Source organism: Athene cunicularia, assembly GCF_003259725.1.
Source record: "Athene cunicularia isolate RWA chromosome 4 unlocalized genomic scaffold, athCun1 chr4_part3, whole genome shotgun sequence".
NCBI lineage: Eukaryota > Metazoa > Chordata > Aves > Strigiformes > Strigidae > Athene > Athene cunicularia.
The window spans coordinates 861159-880546 of NW_020799100.1; the positions used below are offsets into that span (position 1 = coordinate 861159).

The window sequence follows — 19388 nt, forward strand, 5'->3', positions numbered from 1 at the left end:
GGGTAGCCCTGCTGCACCACCACCTTTATCCAGATGTTTCAGAGGAGGGAACCATTGTATGCAGCTACACAGGAATTTAAAAAGGCAAAAATAAAGTTCCTGGAGATGGAATTTGGCTAGGATACTGGTCATTATGCCCCTGCTCATAAAAAAAACCAAAACAAAACACCAAAACAAAACAAAAAACAAACCCACAAATAAATGAAGTTTCATGCCATTGTCTTAATGTAATTTTGTTCCCCAGGCCACCTCTAGAAAAGCATTGAAGGACTTCACAAACTTGCATTACAAGACCCTATGACTTTGTTTTCTTTTTCTTCTTTTTCCTATTTATACCCGGATTTTCTTTTTTTTTTTTTTAAATTTTCTTCTTTTTCCTTCTTTCAGCTAGTGTAGAAACCCATGTCCTAGACCAAATTCCATCTGAGGCCATTAGAACTCATCTCTTTGAAACCCTACAGCCAGGGCCAGCTCCTCACTCAGTGAAGGCAGCCTCAGAAATCACTTGACCAAGAAGCAAAGGTGCTACAGCTCCACGGCCACCCTAAGGCAACATGAAACCAATCTGCCCAGTGCCTGGCACAAGGGATTGCTGTTCCCTGTAACCTGAGCCCCCCTGTATCCTCTGAGGGTCCATCTCACTTGAGGGAAAGTCTTCAGCCTGTCAGCATGAGCTGCACTGCTGCTAACCTCTACAACACACACCTCCTCTTGCTAATGAAGGATCTCATTATCTCATGAGGCTTTCAGAGAGATGGGGGCTTCAGAAAAATCTGTCTGTCCCAGCTGTTCTTTCCCCGCCATGGAAGACTCATAGTCTTTATTTACGGGTTCCTGGAGGCTGCAGGACCAACTAAACTTATCATTGTGAGTGATTTCTTTCCTGCAGCTCTTCTCAGCAGCATTTAAAAGCTGCCACGCATCAGTTTCCTGTAGGTCTTAGAAATTTCTACAGGTTTTGCAGCAGATGGCAGCTGACTTGGTAAAGAAATCTTAGTAAAGAAACTCATCCCTGCTCCCTGGCCACAGAGCCACTCCTGCTCAAATGTGAAGTTTCTGGTCTGTCTGGGGGAAAGAAAGAGAAGAACCTACATTCCCACAGGCTTTGCCCTGTACAAGATACTCTGCCCCTTCATGGGAGCGATCTTCACTTTGTGCCTTGAAGATCACTAAAGGGAGAAACCCAAAGGAATGAGCCTGTGTGCAGTCCCAAGAGGTAGGTTTGGGAAAAGTCCTTATCAGGAGAAGAGCTATTAAAAAAAAAAAAAAAAAAGAAAAAAAAAGCAGAACTTTTATAGCAACTTCCCAAGCCCTGTTTTTCTTCTTTTATGCTAAGAATAATTCCTGAAGAGAAATCATATTCATCATCTTCTCCTCTTTTCTATACTTCTTTCCATGAGGTCATAATTCCCAAATCACTCCTTCCAAGGAGCACACTTACTTCTGTGTTTTGTTCTTCTCCACCTTATAGAAGTGATCAAAACCATCAAGACTGAATCTGTCTCCAGAGTCCACCCACCAAAACATAAAACTCCCTTGAGCTTTTTTTTTTTTTTTTTCCAACTTCCTGGGGACTGAGGCAAAGCTTCAAGAACTCACTGCTGAAGACTGGGGTGTATGTCAGGTCCTATCAGGCTCTACTTCCCAAACCAAACTGAAAGAGAGATTAGAAGTCCCTTGAAGCATCTCAGGGAAAAGGTCTACACATCCTCCTCCAGGCTTCATAACCAGCTGCTCTCCTCCACTCTCCACAGCAGCTTTACCTGTCTCTCCTCCATCATCATAATTACAGTCTCTGTCTGCATCAAGACGCACAGGAGAGGCTTTCCACTGCAATGAGTAATGGCTGTGGGAGGGACAGGAGCAAGACCACCAGGCAGATGTGAGCAGGGAAGGAGGGACTTCCCCACTCCCGAGATGAAAGGAAATTACCTCGGAAGAGCAGGCTCTCCCCACGCTTCCCAAGGAGATAGAGTTTCTCCCTCTCACACGTCTGAGTGCATTCAGCACCAGAACGCCATGCTAAAACACATTCGCTATGCATTTGTAAAGTACACGGAACTAAAGCACACGAAAGGAAAATAATTTATTATTCTTTAACTGTCTTCCTAATTTTAAATTCATTTTGTCAAATCACATTTTAGAGAATACCTTCCTCTTTTCAATACCTCATATTTCTTCTTCACAGTTCATTATACACACTCCCTTAATCAAATATGCTCCACCTTGGAAGTAATTATCAGATACTCCCCAAGGGCTAAGATCGCTGAATACATTATGGATCTCTGCTGCAGTAGGAAAGCAAGTGAGATAGAGAGAGAACTCAGATGTGATTAATACTCTTGGCTAATGCTGACATCAAGTTAACTTCTAACCCTGGAGTGAGAGGTCCTTCCAAAGCCTGACGGGGCTAGCACCTCAGTGAAACACAGAGATTTTGTTCTCCTCCACTTGCTAGCACAGGACTGTCAGTGGGGAAGCTGAAGAAATGTTCATGGCCAAGTCAGCACAGAAAATGAAACCATCCCAGCTCTGGAAAGGCCATGAGAGAGACAGGAGATTGCTCCTGCCTGACCCAGCTGGTGAGAGCAATGTCTGCTCCCTCTCCTTCCGAGGCCAGGACTGCCCATCGCTGGCCTGGGCTATGCCAGCACCAGGTCACCTCTGGGACTGGATGCGCAGAAGGGTCTCCATCCCGAATGTATGGCTGTCCTCATGTGGCACCCTTGCAATGTTAAGTAACCATCAACAGCCAACTCTTCTCTGTGCGCCTGGGTGCGTGTGGAATACAAGCTGCAAGAAATGCAGTTGAGAAAGCTCACTATTAATTATGCTCCACAGCCCTGTTTTAATTAGAAGACAAACTGTTGTGGGAATACATGCCTAAATTCAGACCTCAGGCCTTTTCATTAATAATTTTCCCTGAACATGTCAAAATATTGCCACTCATTTTTCTTTCTCCTCTCTTCTGGTTCAAGCACTACGGACAGTTTGATGGTGAACTGTTCTCTTCTGGCATTGCCACCAAAACAGGTCAGATTCTGGCATCTTCTCCATTTTCCAGAGGAAGTACTCTCCTTCCTCCATCCTCAGGTCAAGGAAAGCTGGCTACAGTGAAGGTACAGGTCTTGGTCCCATGGGCAGACCTCCCCATTTCATTAGGTTGCTCCTGCAGGAAAGAGAAGACCCTAAAGCCTGCAGCATGCTTGAGCAGTGCAAAGGCATTGACCCTCCAAGGCTGCATTATCAATTGGTTTCTAAAGCCCAAATGCACCTGAGAAACAATCCCTGTCTACCACCCGCACTGAGCTCCCCCTGGCCTGAGAGAAGATGAAGAGGCACACTTGTACCTGGGCAGAAAGCTGGGATGCTTGCTTGTGATCTTGTAATTTAGGAAAATCCCGCTTTTGCCCAGGTTGTTGGGGAAATAAGGGTGGGACACGTCTGCTGGGGCTGCAGAAACCATCCCTCCCTGTGAGGCAACCAGCCAGTGGCACCTACCATATCTGTGTCCGAGACAGGGCCAAAACTCGTCACGTAAATGTCTGTCTTCACTTCAGTTACGCTGTCTAGGACAAAAAAAAAAAAAAAAAGGAAAAAGCAATTAGAGAAGTGAATTAGTTTGTACAGGGAAGGGTTTGGGTTTTGTTACATGGTGGTTTTTCCTGCCAGGTGCCTCCCTGGCAAGCCCAAGCCCTCAGCAAGTCGGCATCATGCTCCCTGCTGTGCCCTGAACAACAGTTGGCTTTATCACTCTCAACTGGGCAAATTCATCTCTGGTGTAGCTCTGCTGCTTTCCACACTTACACCAAGGATGAATACATCCCACACAGCCAAACAATGAGTATTTACAAAATATATGTGGCTACACAATACATAACATGGTACAGATCCACGTTTTCAATACAGAGGTAAGCCCTGCTGCTTTGAAACTCCTTTTAATCTGAAATCCCTTTGTGTCTCCCAGCCTGATAAACAGCCTAGCAATCTTCCCCAGTTTTAGGAAACCCAGGGTTTGTTACAGCTTCAGGCTTATCTGTATGTAAAAAGAATCAATATTCTGATTGCCTTTTACTGTCATCATGTTTGCTGTTCTCCTAAGTGCCTGGCTCCTGGCGAGCTGCTGCTTGACTGCATCACATGTTCCCCTGCATCCCAGGCTGCATCGCCCTCATGGATGATAAGCAGCAGCCCCACTGCCCCAGCAAAACCACACAAAACTGCCACGGTTCCTGCCCCAGGCACTAAAACCCAGGCTCAGTCTTAACCGCCTGCCTTCAGATAAACTGAAGTGCTTTTCGGTCACACAGCCACCAGCACATATGCCAAACAGCACATACAGCTCTCATTCTTGATTCATTATGATTTTGGTGTGTTTCCTAATTGAAATTTCTGCTGCTGTCCCATTTTGTAGGGAAATCAAGGCACAGTGATTTGTGAGATTCACGGTCCTATGCTCTGCCCACTGTGTTGTACTGAAAAATATGATGGATGAGATGCCTTCAGTTTAGCACTACGTTACTGTAAGTCCTCACTACTTTAGGGGTAGATCATGGCATTGTGGTCTTTTGGATGGCATTAACTGGTTCAGAGTTGCAGAGTTGCTTTCCCAATGAAAGAAACTTTTTTTTTTTTTTTTGGCCACTGCAGCAGCTTTGCAAGTAGCCTGGATTGCCCATTGCTCAACTCAGTTATGGAAATCCTTCTGTCCCCTGACAGTTATTTTACAGAGCTATGAAGCTTAGTTTTGTGCTTCAAAGTTTTGTATCCAAAAATAAGATAATGCATTCTGGCAGGGTTTTCTCCTTAATGGCTAAAATATACGTATACATGTCTTCAGTTATTATGGCTGGAAAGCTTCTGACGCAGCCTGTGGCTGATATTATTGTGCTATATAAGTAACCCTTGATCTCGTCTTGATGCAATAAAAAGAAGGTTAAAGAGACATATGTATGCAGTACACTTTCTGAAACACCCAGAAGCCAAGAAGACATCGTCCTAAACAAAATGAGTTACTTCTGTAAGACTTTAACACTCGGGGTATTCTCTCTGTCTCCCTCCAAACAAGTACCCAGCTGAGATAGATACACATTTAGTGAAGAACATTTAGTGAAGCAAGGCTCTTTCTGCTCACACATGTGGCGAGAGAAAGCTAATTATGTTTTAGAGAAAACACAAACTCTCTCCCCTCCTCCCTTCTTGGCATTGAGTTTGCCCAAGATAAAAATTTACAACCATGATTATCAGATCAGGATCCACGCTGACTGTGGCCAGAGAAGCCAGTCCTTGGGAGGCGCAGAATGAGTTGAACCCCGAGGGTGCAGAGGGACCACAGTCCATGAAAGGACCTGTGCTTTACAGTGTGATCCAAGCACGACAGAAGGCATTCAGGAAGCAATGAGGAAGGTAAAAAGGCAGAACTAGTTTTGGACACCTTTTGATATGATCCTGCTATCTTTACATGAGCCTTTACGTCTTTATCATGCTGTGACCTGGCTGTCACAGAACTCCAGAAACACCTTCCCACACCTTCAATCTACTGGCAAATACAAAGGTAATGGCATCAATGAACACAATTAATAATTAAACAATATTAATAATTAATTACAGCTCGGGTCTGAAGAGGATCCCCCATTTCCAGACTGCTCTGGACCAGATCATGCGAAACTGCTGAGCTCAGTGGGAACCCTTTGTGCCTGCAAGGCAGCACCCGGTGCAGGGACGAGCTGGGGGGGCTGGCTCTGTCGCTGGCTTACTAATGTTCCCCAGCACTTATAAAAATGGGCTCCCTGCATCTTTCATGGCAAAAGCCAGACTGAACTTTCTCTGTTAATATGTGCTCCTAAGGGCAGGATTTGGCTGGGATCCGGAGGGATTTCTGAAATTAAATCATTGCTACACATGCAGGGATTTCAGCAGAGCTGAGAAATCCAGAGATAAGTAAAACACCAGCAGAACAGCATGAGCTCCAGCCTCAGGGATTCGCTTCCTTCATGATCCTACAGCCCAAGAGCATCCGCACTGCTTGTGGCTCTGCCCAAGCTGATCAGCTCTGTGTTGAGATCTCCTCCAGAGCAATTAGGAGCTACTCAGACAGCCTCCCCGCTCCTTACCCTCACACTTACCCACCCTGAGCCTGAACAAGAAGAAACTGCATCTACTTTTGCAGCAAGTGAAAGCTGAGAGAGGAGCATCTGCCTCCGCCCAGAGACATGGCAGGGAAATCCTTATCTCCTTTTCAATCCAACACGCTCACACTGCAGCTTGGCTGTCTTGCCCAGTTCTCACCAGAGATTTAATTATTAAGAACTGTACTGTAGAGTGTTAGGCACTTTCCCTAGAGCTGTTGCAGAACATTATATGGCATTTTTCCTTTCCTAACATCATCCTTCCCTATGACTCAAGTTTTTTACATGCACAAATGAGTTGAGCCTTCAAGCCTGCTGGGGTGGCAGGCGGATGCAGCCAGTCCTGGTTTATAGTTGGGGAAACCAAAAAGGAGAGACTTGGTTCAGGTAGGAAGCTGAAGTGGCACAAGGACCAGAGCCCAGCTCCGGCTGCCCTGGGGAACTAAGCCCAGCACAGGGTGGGTCTTGCTCTTGGCAAGCCACACAAGCAGCCTCCAGCCACATTGCTGAGCCTCAGTGTGCCCCAAGCTGCTGCTACCTGGGGAGCAGGAAAGAAAAAAACGACCCTGAAGCAGTCACGAAACTAGAAGAGCAAGAGATTTTCATCTTCAGTGTTTGACATGGGCAGAATTTAGAGACCTGAGCGGCATGCTATGTTCCCAAGACATTTGTTTGATGCTGAATCCCTTGTCTGGGGGCTGTTCCCATTTATCAGCTCAGCTTATTCCCAAGCTTCAGCACAACTGTGATTCTAAAACCGTCTGGAGCAAGTGTGTGACAGGAGCAAGGTGCTGCAAGTCGATCAGAACTGCCCCTTCTCCCACCAGGTACAAAGACTGGTCCCTGCCCACCCAGGCAATGCTGACTTGCTCCTGCCTGCAGAAATCCCCCACAGCTGGGCAGATCTGCAATGCAAATGTAAAACAAAAGCTGTAACATCCCTTCCCACAGTGTTACCATGGTACTCCCTACACCTGCCTGCTCTTTAAAAGCTACCCCGCTCCTTCTCTAAGAATTGGCTACACCAGCTCTTCCTGCTTGTGCAGGCAACAAACGTTCCTATCAGCGATGTGTGGAGGGCTGGATCCTGCCACCCCAAGCCCCCCATCGCAGGGCTGGCTGCTTCCCTTGCGCACGCTGAAGGTGTAGAGCAGCAGCGGCTGCTGCTGAGGTGCTTCAGGGTTTCCATTTCACTCTGCCTCCTCTGTTCCCCCCTCCGAGTGTGCATGGCACATCTTCCTGGCCCTGGCTCAGGGCAGACATCCCCCCCTTCCCACAATCTCCCTTTTCAGTGCTCATGACTCCCTGGGCCTGTGAGGAGATAGCTATTATTTACAAAATGACGGAGTGCTATTTTTACTTGCTTCTTGGAAGCACTAGGAGCAGTAGCAGAGCTGGAATACAAATTACGCTGCCTCGCTGCCTCTCCCCTCGGCGACTGTAGATTGTAGGGCTGCCTCTACAAGTGATTATGGGAGGCGGGGGGCACGGGGGGCTGAGGAGGCTCTTATTAAACATCCCGCTGCACTCATCAAGTGCTGTTTATTTAAGAATCTCAGCCGTAATATAATCGACTCGGCTGGTTGTGTTTCAGCTCTTGAGGTTTGCGGATGTGCTGAACACAGTCACATTTCCCGGGCGGGGGTTCCCAGAGGCTATGCCGCAAGCTAGTAGAAATGATGTGCCTGCATCCAAGCGCTGGAGGCTCCCAAACGATGTACACGATTAAAACAGGGGAGAAGGCACTGCAGCTTTGTGCTGGGGATTCCTGGCTGCCGCGCTGACGTCACCGAGGCTGCACAGCCTTATCTCGGAGATAAACTGGGTGAGCGAAGGGATGGGGACCTCCATGAGGCTGTGCTCCAGCTCTGCCCCAGGGCTGTGTTGGGACCTTAAGGAGCTCAGAGATGACAAGCCTGTCTGTACTGGTGTTTCTGTGCGTGATGGCATGGAGGAGACTAGAAAGGAGGACAGTGCTGTTCAGGCTCTACTGCACCCAGGAGTACAAACCCTCAATACCACCTACTATACCACTCCTAGGAATATATGTTTCTGCACCGGGCTCTCTATAAAATGCTCTGGACTCCAGACAACCCAATATCCCATCTCCAACTGTGGTCATAACCCACAAAGTGCAGTAACAAGCTGATAAAGCCCCTTAACATCCTCCTAGACTGCAACCACATTTAGCTTCAGCTCACAGAATCACAGAATCATTCAGGTTGGGAAAGCCCCTCGGGATCATCGAATCCAACCATCAGCCCGACTCTACAAAGTTCTCCCCTACCCCACATCCCCCACAGCTCATCCAAACGGCCCTTAAACACACCCAGGGATGGGGACTCCACCCCTCCCTGGGCAGCCTGTTCCACTCTCCAATCACTCTTTCTGGGAAACATTTTCTCCTCATGTCCGGTCTGACCCTCCCCTGTTGCAGTTTCCAGCCGTTCCCCCTTGTTGTGTCCCTGATCCCCTGGGAGCAGAGCCCAGCCCCAGCCTCTCTGCAATGTCCTGTCAGGAGCTGCAGAGAGGGATGAGGTCTCTCCCCTCAGCCACCTCCTCCTCACATTGAACTCTCCCAGCTCCTTCAATGGCTCCTCACAGGATTGATTCTCAAGGCCCTTCCCCAGCCTCGTTGCCCTCCTCTGCCCTCGCTCCAGTCCCTTGAGATCTCTCTCATATTGAGGTGCCCAAAACTGCACACAATATTCCAGGTGTGGCCTCACCAGTGCAGAGCATAGGGGGACTGTCACCTCCTTGCTTCTGCTGGTCACACTAGTGCTGATACAAGCTCAAAAGTTTCTCAGCTTGAGCAGATCCCCTTTATTCAGTGATCCTCTTCCAAGGACCTGTTCAGTGAACCCTCAAATACACAAAATCCTTTGGGAAGGACTCTCATCGGCCTGCGGTGAGAACAGTGTCAAATGAAGAGAGAGAGGATGCTGCGTAGCTCTTTCCCACATCATGTAACCCAAAGTGAGCACACAGGGCAGGATGGTGCTTTACATCTAAGCCAGCATCCCCAGGAAGGGTAACACAAAAAAACTTCCACCTCATGCCTTTTCCCAAATCTTTGCCATACTAATTAATAAGCAGAAGGTAATTTTTGCAGCTGCACACAGAAGCTTTTTGGGTGTTTCATTCTTTGTTTTCTCAGCCTCTCACTAGGGGGATTTAATTTTCCTTCCAATTTTAGCCTCTGGAACAAAAGAGGCTTCGGTGACCTTTGCTACAAGTCCCATGAGCCTGCTGAAGCTGAGCCGCACCACAACCCAGGCACACTTCAGCCCCCAGCCAGAAACTCCACCCTCAGGTCCCTCTCTGACAGCTTCAGTCCCATCGCAACAGGGCTGCTGACTTTGCCAGTTCCTACCTTGGTTTCCCAGGTGGCATTTCGACTTGTGGTGCCTTGTTTGGGCAAGCAGGAGCTGCGTTGTGTCTCCTTCCAGTAAGAAGAGAGGCACTGAGGAAGGAAGGGCACATCTCTGGATGGTATGGTGCAGGGTACCTCTGACTTTGCCCTTGGGACTGCTGTGCCAGTACTCGGAGAGGGCAGGGAGGCACGAGCAGAGAGGTAGGTGCCTGAGGGGAGAGGGTAACCTTGCCTCTCCCCACAACCTCCCTTGCAAGAGCTGCAGAAATGGAGACGTGACATCTTCCACATCACCAACCACACACAAAAAACCCTTGACGTAGCCTTTACTGCTGCACTCCTGCCAGCAAGACTTTCCCACATACTTTAGAGATGCTTTACTTGCAATTTTTGCTAGGGAGCTCAGGAATAGCAGCACAGAAGGAAACATTTTGGTGAACATCACTGCAGTGCTGTTAATGCCTCCAAGGCTTGTCCAGCCCAGCCAGGGGATAAAGCTGACTCCAAGGACATAGACTGATGGAGCTCCCGCCACCCAAAGGCCACAAAGCAGCATGAGCTATTACTAAAGTCAGGACCACAAATATCCCTACTGCACTTGGGTTGTTTTCACATCCCGAGAGCAGAGGCTGTGCAGGAGTCAGGAGGGGAAGACTGGGGAACAGACAGCAAAAAACCCAAGGTATTAACATTGCCTCCAGCATCTGCAAAAGGAAGAGATGAGCTGGAGTGCAGAGATCTGGGCAGCTCCCAGTACTGCCCCTTTTCTCTCCTCAGTTGTTTCTGACTTGGCGATCTTAGACAACACATAGAGAGGTCACAGTCAACCTCTTCAAACTCCCAGTCCCAAAGTAAAAATACATATTTTCAGATGTTGCTTGGCTGTCTTCAGCATATGTGAAGACAAAATCACTTGTTCAGAAGCAAAAGTCAAGTCTCACATCACATTCACCCAGGTTTGACAAGTTCAGCCTGGGCATCTTTCTCAAAAGTGGATGGCAGCATGTCCATGTTCTTCTCAGAAGAAGAAGAAGCCAGAACATACATCGAGTATCTCAGTCCTCTCAACAGCCTTCGTTACATAGGAATAAATTGTAACCGCCTCCATATATAGAATTATATAGAATGGAAATAGTTGAAGTCAGTAAGAAGAAAAGACTTGTGGTAGCACACCACACAGCCTACAGAAGTCCATGCTGAACAGCAGTGATCATGGCCAAGAGCGTCACCAGGAGGGCTGGCAGCTCACCCAGTCCTTTGCAGGCCAGACAGAGATAACGGTGGTGTCAGGTTTAATTCCCTGACCTACCTAAAACATCAACACATTTCCAGGAAAACTCACTTGGGCAGAAGCATCAAGATACAACAGACTCCATTAGCTCCATTTTGTCTATGGGGGGAGGCTAATCCCAGAGGTAGGTCAGCCCGCCACCTCTGATGGCATTTGCCTCTCTCTACTGAGTGTAGAGATGAGGATGACCAGGGTCCCATGGATGAAGGCTGACCTTAGCTCATGCTCCCACTTGGGACAACATGCTTAAAGATGACAGAATACTCATCCACTGTGAAGTAGGGTCAGCGAAAGACTGACCTCTGGGAAATTTGTACCCACAGAATAAACCATGCAGTGAGGAAAGAAACAGTGTAAATGTCTAAAACAAATGTCTTAGCAAAAGCAGGGGTGGATTGCCAATGAGACCTTTGGGTCAGATCCATATCTAGCTCTGCCTGTGTGTCATGAACTATTTGTCTAATGCAGTTTTGCTTGGCCTATTTGTTTGCTTCCAGAAGTGGTCGCCCCGTCTCACTCGTAAAGCTGAAATAACTCTGTGTAACAGATCTGGTCCCCTCAGTTACACTTCCAGTGATCAAAAAGGCATTGCATTTACACAGGACACAAGGCTATCTGCTGCTCTCCATGAAAGCAGCCCACCCTGGGGTGCAGAGGCATCTTTTCACAGGGGTTGTGTTATCACTCTCCACTGCTGCTCGAACCCCCTGGGACTGCCAGTCTTTGCTGCACAGCCGGATCCCAAGTTGCTGCTCTGTGAGCCAGGGTGATTAATCACCACCTTCTCTCTTGGCGTGATGGCACATCAGTGTCTACAACTGCATGTCCTCCAGCCAGACTAGAGAAAAGTCATCAAATCTGTAAACACAGATACGCATGTAGTATCACTTCCAGCTGTGCTCTCCCTCCTTTCTCCCCCCCATTTGGATATTTCAGCATGGGGGGAGCAAGAAGTTCAAAAGAATTTCAGGGGCTTTCTCAAGACACAGCCAACAGTGAAACCACTCACATGATGAGAGGCATCAGCATGGTCTACGATTACATGTGCTTAATTTTTCAGCCCAGATGACGTGAGATGATGCCTGTCAAATGCTTTCAAAGAGACAGCCTGCTGCCCTGGCTCTCTTTCTTAGCAGGGCCAGAGGAGAGCTCATGCAATGAAGAGATTTGTTCTCTGTCTTACCTGCCAGATACACAGCTTACAAACATGGCTGTATCCAGTGTCCTCTGCAGGAACTAGATGCAGGACCACGAAGTGACCCAGTTACCACTTGAGCATGGCTTGTCTAGGATTTATGGCACACTGTAAAGTCTATATGGATGTCTGATTCCTAGGCGGTCCCTGGGGCACGCACTCCTCGGGTTATGTAGGGAAGATCAGCTCAGTTCTTGAAAGAGAAATCCCTAAGCAGTCTCCAAATGCACTCTACATGTGCTTGTGACTCTGACCTAGGTCTGAGCTCTCTCTGCACCTACATAACATGTTGGCTACAGAGTCTGGATCAAGGCATAACTACTGCTGAAAGCAGAGGAGTCAGGCACAGCTTGTTCCTCCTTGATTCCAAGTGAGCAGGGAGCCAGTGTCCCAGCACAGTGCTGGAGGTACACAGGGCATCTGCTAGTCCCTTTCGGGCAAGAAACCGCACCCCCTCTGTAGCACTTCCACATGAATAACAGCACAGGGTAGCCCAGTTTTCTGGCCTGAACTCCCTGCACAGAGCACGCTACACTGCCCTGTGGTCTCAACATGCAGTGGATGAGGGGGCTCTAGGTACACCTGCTGCAGTGGGTAAGTCCACACATTGCAGTAGAAGGTGCTATAGGGATTTCACACACTCCCGTGATGGAGAAAGCTGTTTTCTCACATTTACCAAGAGTGGGGGATGCAGGTTAGAGCTCTATCCAGTAGAACAGCCTAGGAGAGATGATGCTACCAGTAGCGGAGCCAACAAATGCTGCTTTCCTACAGATCAGCTTTTCCTGCCTGTTTTTCTGATGCCTAACACCAGTTGATCCCATCCAGTTACCTCTCTCTATTTCAGGTCTTTTTTTTACACTCAGCTTCATTAATTCCACAAATCTTGCAGGGGCTTCAAATCTCTGAAATATCTTCTGTCAGGTTTTGTTCAGATCAGCCAACAGGCTCAAAAGCTTTTAGAAGAGAAAAGGCAGAAAGAAAGATGTGGTAGGCCTCACTGCATTAGGAGCCCAGGCAAAAAATACTGCAGGACTCAACAGAACAATGCATTTGGCGCCACATAGTTTAATTTAACTTTCACTCATTGCCCCATGCAGGCATGCACACGCAGGTATACTTATTACTTCATTAAGTGACATAAAATACACATCCAGAGGTTAGAATCAGGATGTGGTGCAAGTTATTGACCAATATAAAGTCCAGGTGGAATAGAAGAGAGAGTCTGATAGAGGAGGGAGTCAGAAGCAGCAACTGCTAGAGGACATGCTGTCATGGAGGCTTTACACACACCCCTCATTCTCACACATGCAGACTACAAACACAAACTACAAATTAGTTGTGCTATTTTTGCTACAGACAGAAAAGACAGAATGAACAAAGCTACTGTAGTTACTATTTTAAGGACTTAGGACACCCTCAGATGCTGTGAAGACAGAGGAGGAATATGTATGTATGAGCATGCTTTTAAAGGTTCTACAGTGCTTTGAGACCCTGTGGTAATGGAAGAGAAATGCTACATAAACTTGTTTGTTATATATTATAAATACAATGAGAAAATGTGTGAATATAAATTATCATGTATAATTTAACATATTCAGTATTAAAGTCTGTCCTTGATGGTTACACCAGAGGAGCTCAGGGAAGGGAATCCCTGCCACTCCCAGTGGTTAGGGGAAGAGCATTCAGACAACACTATTGCCAGCTGGTACACACTGCTGTGACCCTAATGAAACCAAAGCCAGAAGAATTTTGCTGACCACAGTACTGCAGGGTGAATGCAGGTCTGTACGCACTGGAGGGAACACTGAGATGCGGGCAAAAATGCCAAACTGGTACTTCAGCATTTGGCAAACCTCTCCACATTACCTGCAAAACACCCGTGTTTCGTTTTGGGCCTGCCTTGCTGACCTCATCTTCAGTTAATTTCCCTCTTGAGGGGTCAGTGACAATGTTCTTGCTGACCATATCAAGGGATCTTGGTGAACAGCACCCTCAGGGAAACACTGCAGCAGGTCCCATTCCCCAGTACTGTGGCTGAAGCTGCACATACACAGGAGAGATAAGAGACTGAAAAAAAAGCAGCAACGGGGCTGCTGCCTTTGCTGTATCCCTTCACATGTGTGTAACTTAGCTGAGAGACTCAGTCATAAGACCAGGCTTATCCAGAACCTCCATGGACATGGTGCCCCTCTGAAGCTTTTCCATCAGGGAGCTCACAGACTGGCCCCAGAAGGTCTGTCCTAAAGATACTGAACCTTTTGTTAACTCGTTCTCAGCAAGTCTTTCTTTAACAGAAATAACCTCCCAACAGACTCATATGCTTGAAGAGGAGCTGCAAACACTTCAGGTCAGTGCCAGTAAAATTCTTAAGCATTTGTAAAGCAATTACTGAGATCTGTAATTCATCAGAGCTCAAGGCAGACCCCCAGGAAAAAGATAAGCACAAGGGTGCGATACAAAACTGATAATGCTAACCTGATACTCACTGATACATAGAAAATAACTGGAAAGACTGGTAAGCTAGGAAGCAAGCAGGGAGATGCAAGAAAAATCAAATGAGACCCACACTGCATTGCATTAATTTTATGTCATAAAATAAAGAAGATGTCTGAAATCAAGTGTGTGAGGTTTTCAGGCTGAGCTCTGAGCTCCAATCCCACCATGGGTACTGGGCAGTTCTGCTGTGCCCAAGTTTCCCCATCTGCCTTCTAGTGCTGCCTTCCCATGCCTCCAGCTGTATCTTGTTCCAGGTTGCTCTGCAGGCTGAGGATTGCCAGACCACATGATGGACTGTGGTGTGCAAAAAAAGGGGAAAATAAATAAATAAATAAAGTGGCTCCTGGGGCTAGCTGAGAGGAAGAGTCCATTTAATTCTCAAGCCTGTCCCCTGAGGCCAATGCCAGGTACTGAGACAAGATACAAGAAAACCATAGCAGGGAGCAACACAGTAATTTGCACTCTGGTTCCCTTATCCGTTAGCTCCTGGCTGGCATTTCCTTCAGCAGGAGAACTTAATCAGCTCCTGCGACAGTGTGCCTCTGATGACGCTTCTGGCATCCTTCCCCACCACAGCCAGGGCCACGCAGACAAACGCCTCCCCTTCCTCACGCTCCCCAGCGTGGGCTTTGTGACCGCGGAGCTGCCTGACCAGCCAAGGTCTCCACCGAGGGGTCTCCTGTCCCCCACGGGTCACTGGGCTGCATGGCCACTGCTTATTTATTTTACGGCAATGCCAATACATCATAGAAATAAACTTACTTAATTCACATTGCCTTGCACTGGTCGATTCAGCATCTCCTCTGACGCTGGGGTCCTGTTGGACAGCATGGTCAAGCTCTCCTCACACCCGGGCTCACCCAGCTCCCCATGTCATCTCCACTCCAAGAAATGCATCAGACAGCACGAGCTGCGAGTCCACCTCTGCCATGCGGAAAGAACTCCTCCTGTGCTCGCTGTCCCGGGCTCGCGAGGATAAACAGGGCCTCCGAAGCGCAAGGTAAATCCCTGGGTGTGCACCGTGCCCCTCCATCACACCCCTCATGCCTGGCTTCCCTGCACCTCCCAGGTAAGCCCCTGGACAGCAAACAGGACCAGCAAACCCTGGGAGCAATGGGGGGATGCACACATGGTGAGATGGGCTTATTTGTGCACTCAGGCTGTTGTTTTATCCAGAGGTGAGCAAAACCCTTTTAGAGGAAATTTCATTATGGTTCTAAGTCTTCCCCTCCCCAGCACTGTTCAGACACCAGCATTGTCTGTCCCACGGACAGGAAGGCTTTTTATCACAGTTAATCACAAAAATTCAGCAACAAATACCGAATTTTCAGCTCTGCCCACTACATGAATTATGATATGCTACATAATACTCCAATACTCCCATCAGAGACAAGCAGAGGGCAGATGCCTCCAGATGTAATTTTTAATTTCCTTTGGTGGGGAGAATGTTTTCTTGTTTTAGTGACGTGTGTTCAAAGCGTTCCAGTTCCCATGGCAACTCTCTGCTTCCACTGGAGATGTCATTTTTCATGCCATCCCTTCAGAATTAGACATCTCCTAGCAGAAGTTTTGAAGAAATGTCTCTTTTAAATATATATTTATTAGAGACAGTGCCTGTGAGTATGCTTTATTGACAGGTTTTTTAAGGCGACTCACAGCCTACAGAGGAGAAAGCTGTCTCCAGAAATATGCTGGCTGCCAATCTGCCTTTTCTCAGCTTCTGTTTTCAACCAGAACTCTCCTCTCTTTTTCTGCCACATATATATTAGCCAGCACCTGCTCCCTTTTTTTAAATTCCTTTCTGTTCCCATCACTCTCCCCCATGCCCAGCCTTGGCCCAGCTCCCTGGTAATGCAAGCGCAGCAGGGGAGTGCCCAACCGACTCAGCACATGCTGAAAGTATCTGCACCCGCTCATTCCCTGCTGGCACAGGCGCTGCCCGGGGACCCCCTCTTCTCCTGCAGGCAGAGAGCTGTCACGGGCCTTATTATACATTTGCACACGGAGAAAAACCTGAGGTACTGCAAACCAGAGACCACTACAAGAGCATCTCAGCCTTGGAGGGCAGCATCTGGAGCATCTGTGCCATCTCTGCCCCGGCTGCTCTCCCTGTGCCATCTGGCTGTAGCCTGCTGGGCACCACAGAATCACAGGATCATTCAGGTTGGGAAAGCCCCTCGGGATCATCGAGTCCAACCATCAGCCCGACTCTACAAAGTTCTCCCCTACCCCACATCCCCCACAGCTCATCCAAACGGCCCTTAAACACACCCAGGGATGGGGACTCCCCCCTCCCTGGGCAGCCTGTTCCACTCTCCAATCACTCTTTCTGGGAAACATTTTCTCCTCATGTCCGGTCTGACCCTCCCCTGTTGCAGTTTCCAGCCGTTCCCCCTTGTTGTGTCCCTGATCCCCTGGGAGCAGAGCCCAGCCCCAGCCTCTCTGCAATGTCCTGTCAGGAGCTGCAGAGAGGGATGAGGTCTCTCCCCTCAGCCTCCTCCTCCTCCTCACACTGAACACTCCCAGCTCCTTCAATGGCTCCTCACAGGATTGATTCTCCAGGCCCTTCCCCAGCCTCGTTGCCTTCCTCTACCCTCGCTCCAGACCTCGACATCACCTCGACCACGTGTCCTCCGGGAAGGGGTGGGCAAGTCCGAGCACCGATCCTGCTCCCCTGGGCTTGGGGCTCCCACACTGGCTAGGGGGAGGACTCGTACCTGTGTCTTGGTTATCTGGTGCCACTCGGGCACCCCCACGGCAGCAGTTGACAGAGTTGTGGTACCGCTCTGGGCTCCATGGAGCCGAGGGGTGCTGAGGCGGAGCCGCCTCCTCACCTAACACGCTGCCTCCCCTGCCGCACGGAGGCACGCCGCCCGCCTGCGCTCCCACGCAGCCCTCGCCTAACCATGGCACCCGGACAACCCACGCCGCTGGCTCAGAACCCCCCTGCAGAGAAAGCGAAATGTAACATCCCACCTACAGCGGCTTCCAAAGATTTTTCATAAGACCCCTGGGGAGATTTTCTATTTCAGGCTGTGCAGGCAGCCCCTCCAGGGGCAGGGAGGGCCCCTCACCCCGCAGGGATTTCCAGGCTCCTGGGCTCAGTGGGGCCCCGGGTACCGCAGCGCCCGCAACCCCCACTTGCATCACGCTCAGCATCTCCCACCCGAGCTCCTGACAGCTCATCGGAAAGATGTGCTGCCAGCCCTGAGGGGTGCCCCGTCGAGAAACTGCGTTAGAGCTCTCTAATAGAGCTGTAACATTACAGCTTTAAATTGCCTTCCTTCAGGAGACAAATCCAGGCAGGTAAATTGGTAGGAGCTGAGCAGATCTGGACACCGATGGAGCTAATCCCAGGCATGTTTAAATGCAAAGGCCCAGGGAGCTTCACTCAGACCCAACATGATCACTGAAGATCACTGCTGTGCTTAATTCTCAGGTGCAGCCAGCTCGGAGGGGTGTAAAAAGCAGAAGAAAAGGCAGAGCACTGGAAGCAAAAGCCACACACCAGCTTCAAGGTCAGGACATCAGCCCACAGCAAACCCATGCACCAGCCAAACATCAGTGAAACAGCAGCTCCTGTCCCCCTGTCGCAGAAACCACATAGATAAACATTGCTGTTGTCCCTCAGAGAATTTCAGGAACATTTTCTTAGCCCAGCCTCCAGCAGGGACACACACAGGCATAGGGGACACTTCTTGCTGACTCCAGCCTTCACATTAATTGCACCGTTCCACCAGCCATTAATCAAACGTCTTCCACTGGCATTTTTATTGAAAATCAATTTAATAAAGTAGGTGGGAGTCCACATGCTTCTATAACATCAGATAAATATTCATGGAAGCTTGTGCTGCTTTAGCTAAATGAGTTTTTTTAATTTAACTGGTGTAATTTCCTTGTTCCTTAATATATAGCTTGGCTTGCCCTTGTTCGGGAATGGAGACGGGGTGGGACTCTGCCCTGTTCTGGCTCACTCTCAGGCACACCAAGGAACAATCCTTCGCCATCAAGCCAAAATCTTTTGGCAAGAATCTTGCCATCTGTAATTGGAAATATCGGTCTGCTGGGGTCAGCGTCACCTGGTGCAAATCCCCAGAGCCAAGGCTGAATTCAGAAGGGCCATTTGGAGTTGAAAACTCATTTCCAACCACTAAGAGCATGGCCACCATTTCTACCTCCGCAGGTGTGCCATTTGATTTCCGCTTTTTCCTCCCTGTTTAAGCAGCTATTGTGTTCCAACAGCAAAAGCCAATGAAAGCCATCAGAAAACACATTCCCCTGATGCTTATTGAAGGGGAGTTAAAAGGCTTCCAGCTACCAAAATATACAACGCACCAGTGAAAGAACCAAAACACACCCACACAAAACTTCAAAACGTGTGGGGCGCATGAGTCCTAGGAGAAGGGACAAGCACCAAGCCCACCCTCACTGGGACAACCTCCATCTGCGGCCCCGGCTGTGAGCATCTGCCCTCGGAAGGGCAGGTTAATCCCTTGCTCCCTGAGAAGGCTCCGTGGTGCAGTCCTCCTTCTCAAAGGCAGCTAATAGTGTCCAGACAGAAGAAAGAAAAAATCTGACACACTGATCAAATTTAGTAGAAAGGCAGGACTCAGACAGTCCTTATCAGTGTGAGATTTTACAGCGTCGAAGAGCTTATTTGTTAACTGGAGCAGTGAGGAGCTGCAGCTTCCAAAAAGCAGCAGTGCAGGGCAATTCAACCACTGCCAGGACTCTTGTCACGTTATCCTAGTGATACCCTTCTCCTGAAAGGCAGTGCTTTAGAAATCAAGTGCATCATCATTTTGCCTTTGTTATTAACGCAAACTGACTTGTTTTCATCATTACAGCCTCGACCTAATTCCCCGTGCACGCGCTGCCTACAGCAGCTCAGATCTCTGGACT

At 48.6% G+C, this 19388-nt stretch overlaps 1 protein-coding gene across 3 annotated transcripts in view; it reads right to left on the minus strand.

Moving 5' to 3' along the window:
- The window catches only part of GABRA3 (gamma-aminobutyric acid type A receptor alpha3 subunit), a 67732-nt gene that overhangs the window by 33759 nt on the left and 14585 nt on the right, over positions 1-19388 (minus strand). For 2 of the 3 annotated variants that reach the window (XM_026848460.1, XM_026848461.1), the window contains exon 3: positions 3502-3569. In XM_026848460.1, the coding sequence (XP_026704261.1) occupies positions 3502-3569 (68 nt within the window). The remainder of the gene's footprint in view (positions 1-3501; positions 3570-19388) is intronic. The other variant, XM_026848462.1, reaches the window with a different exon arrangement.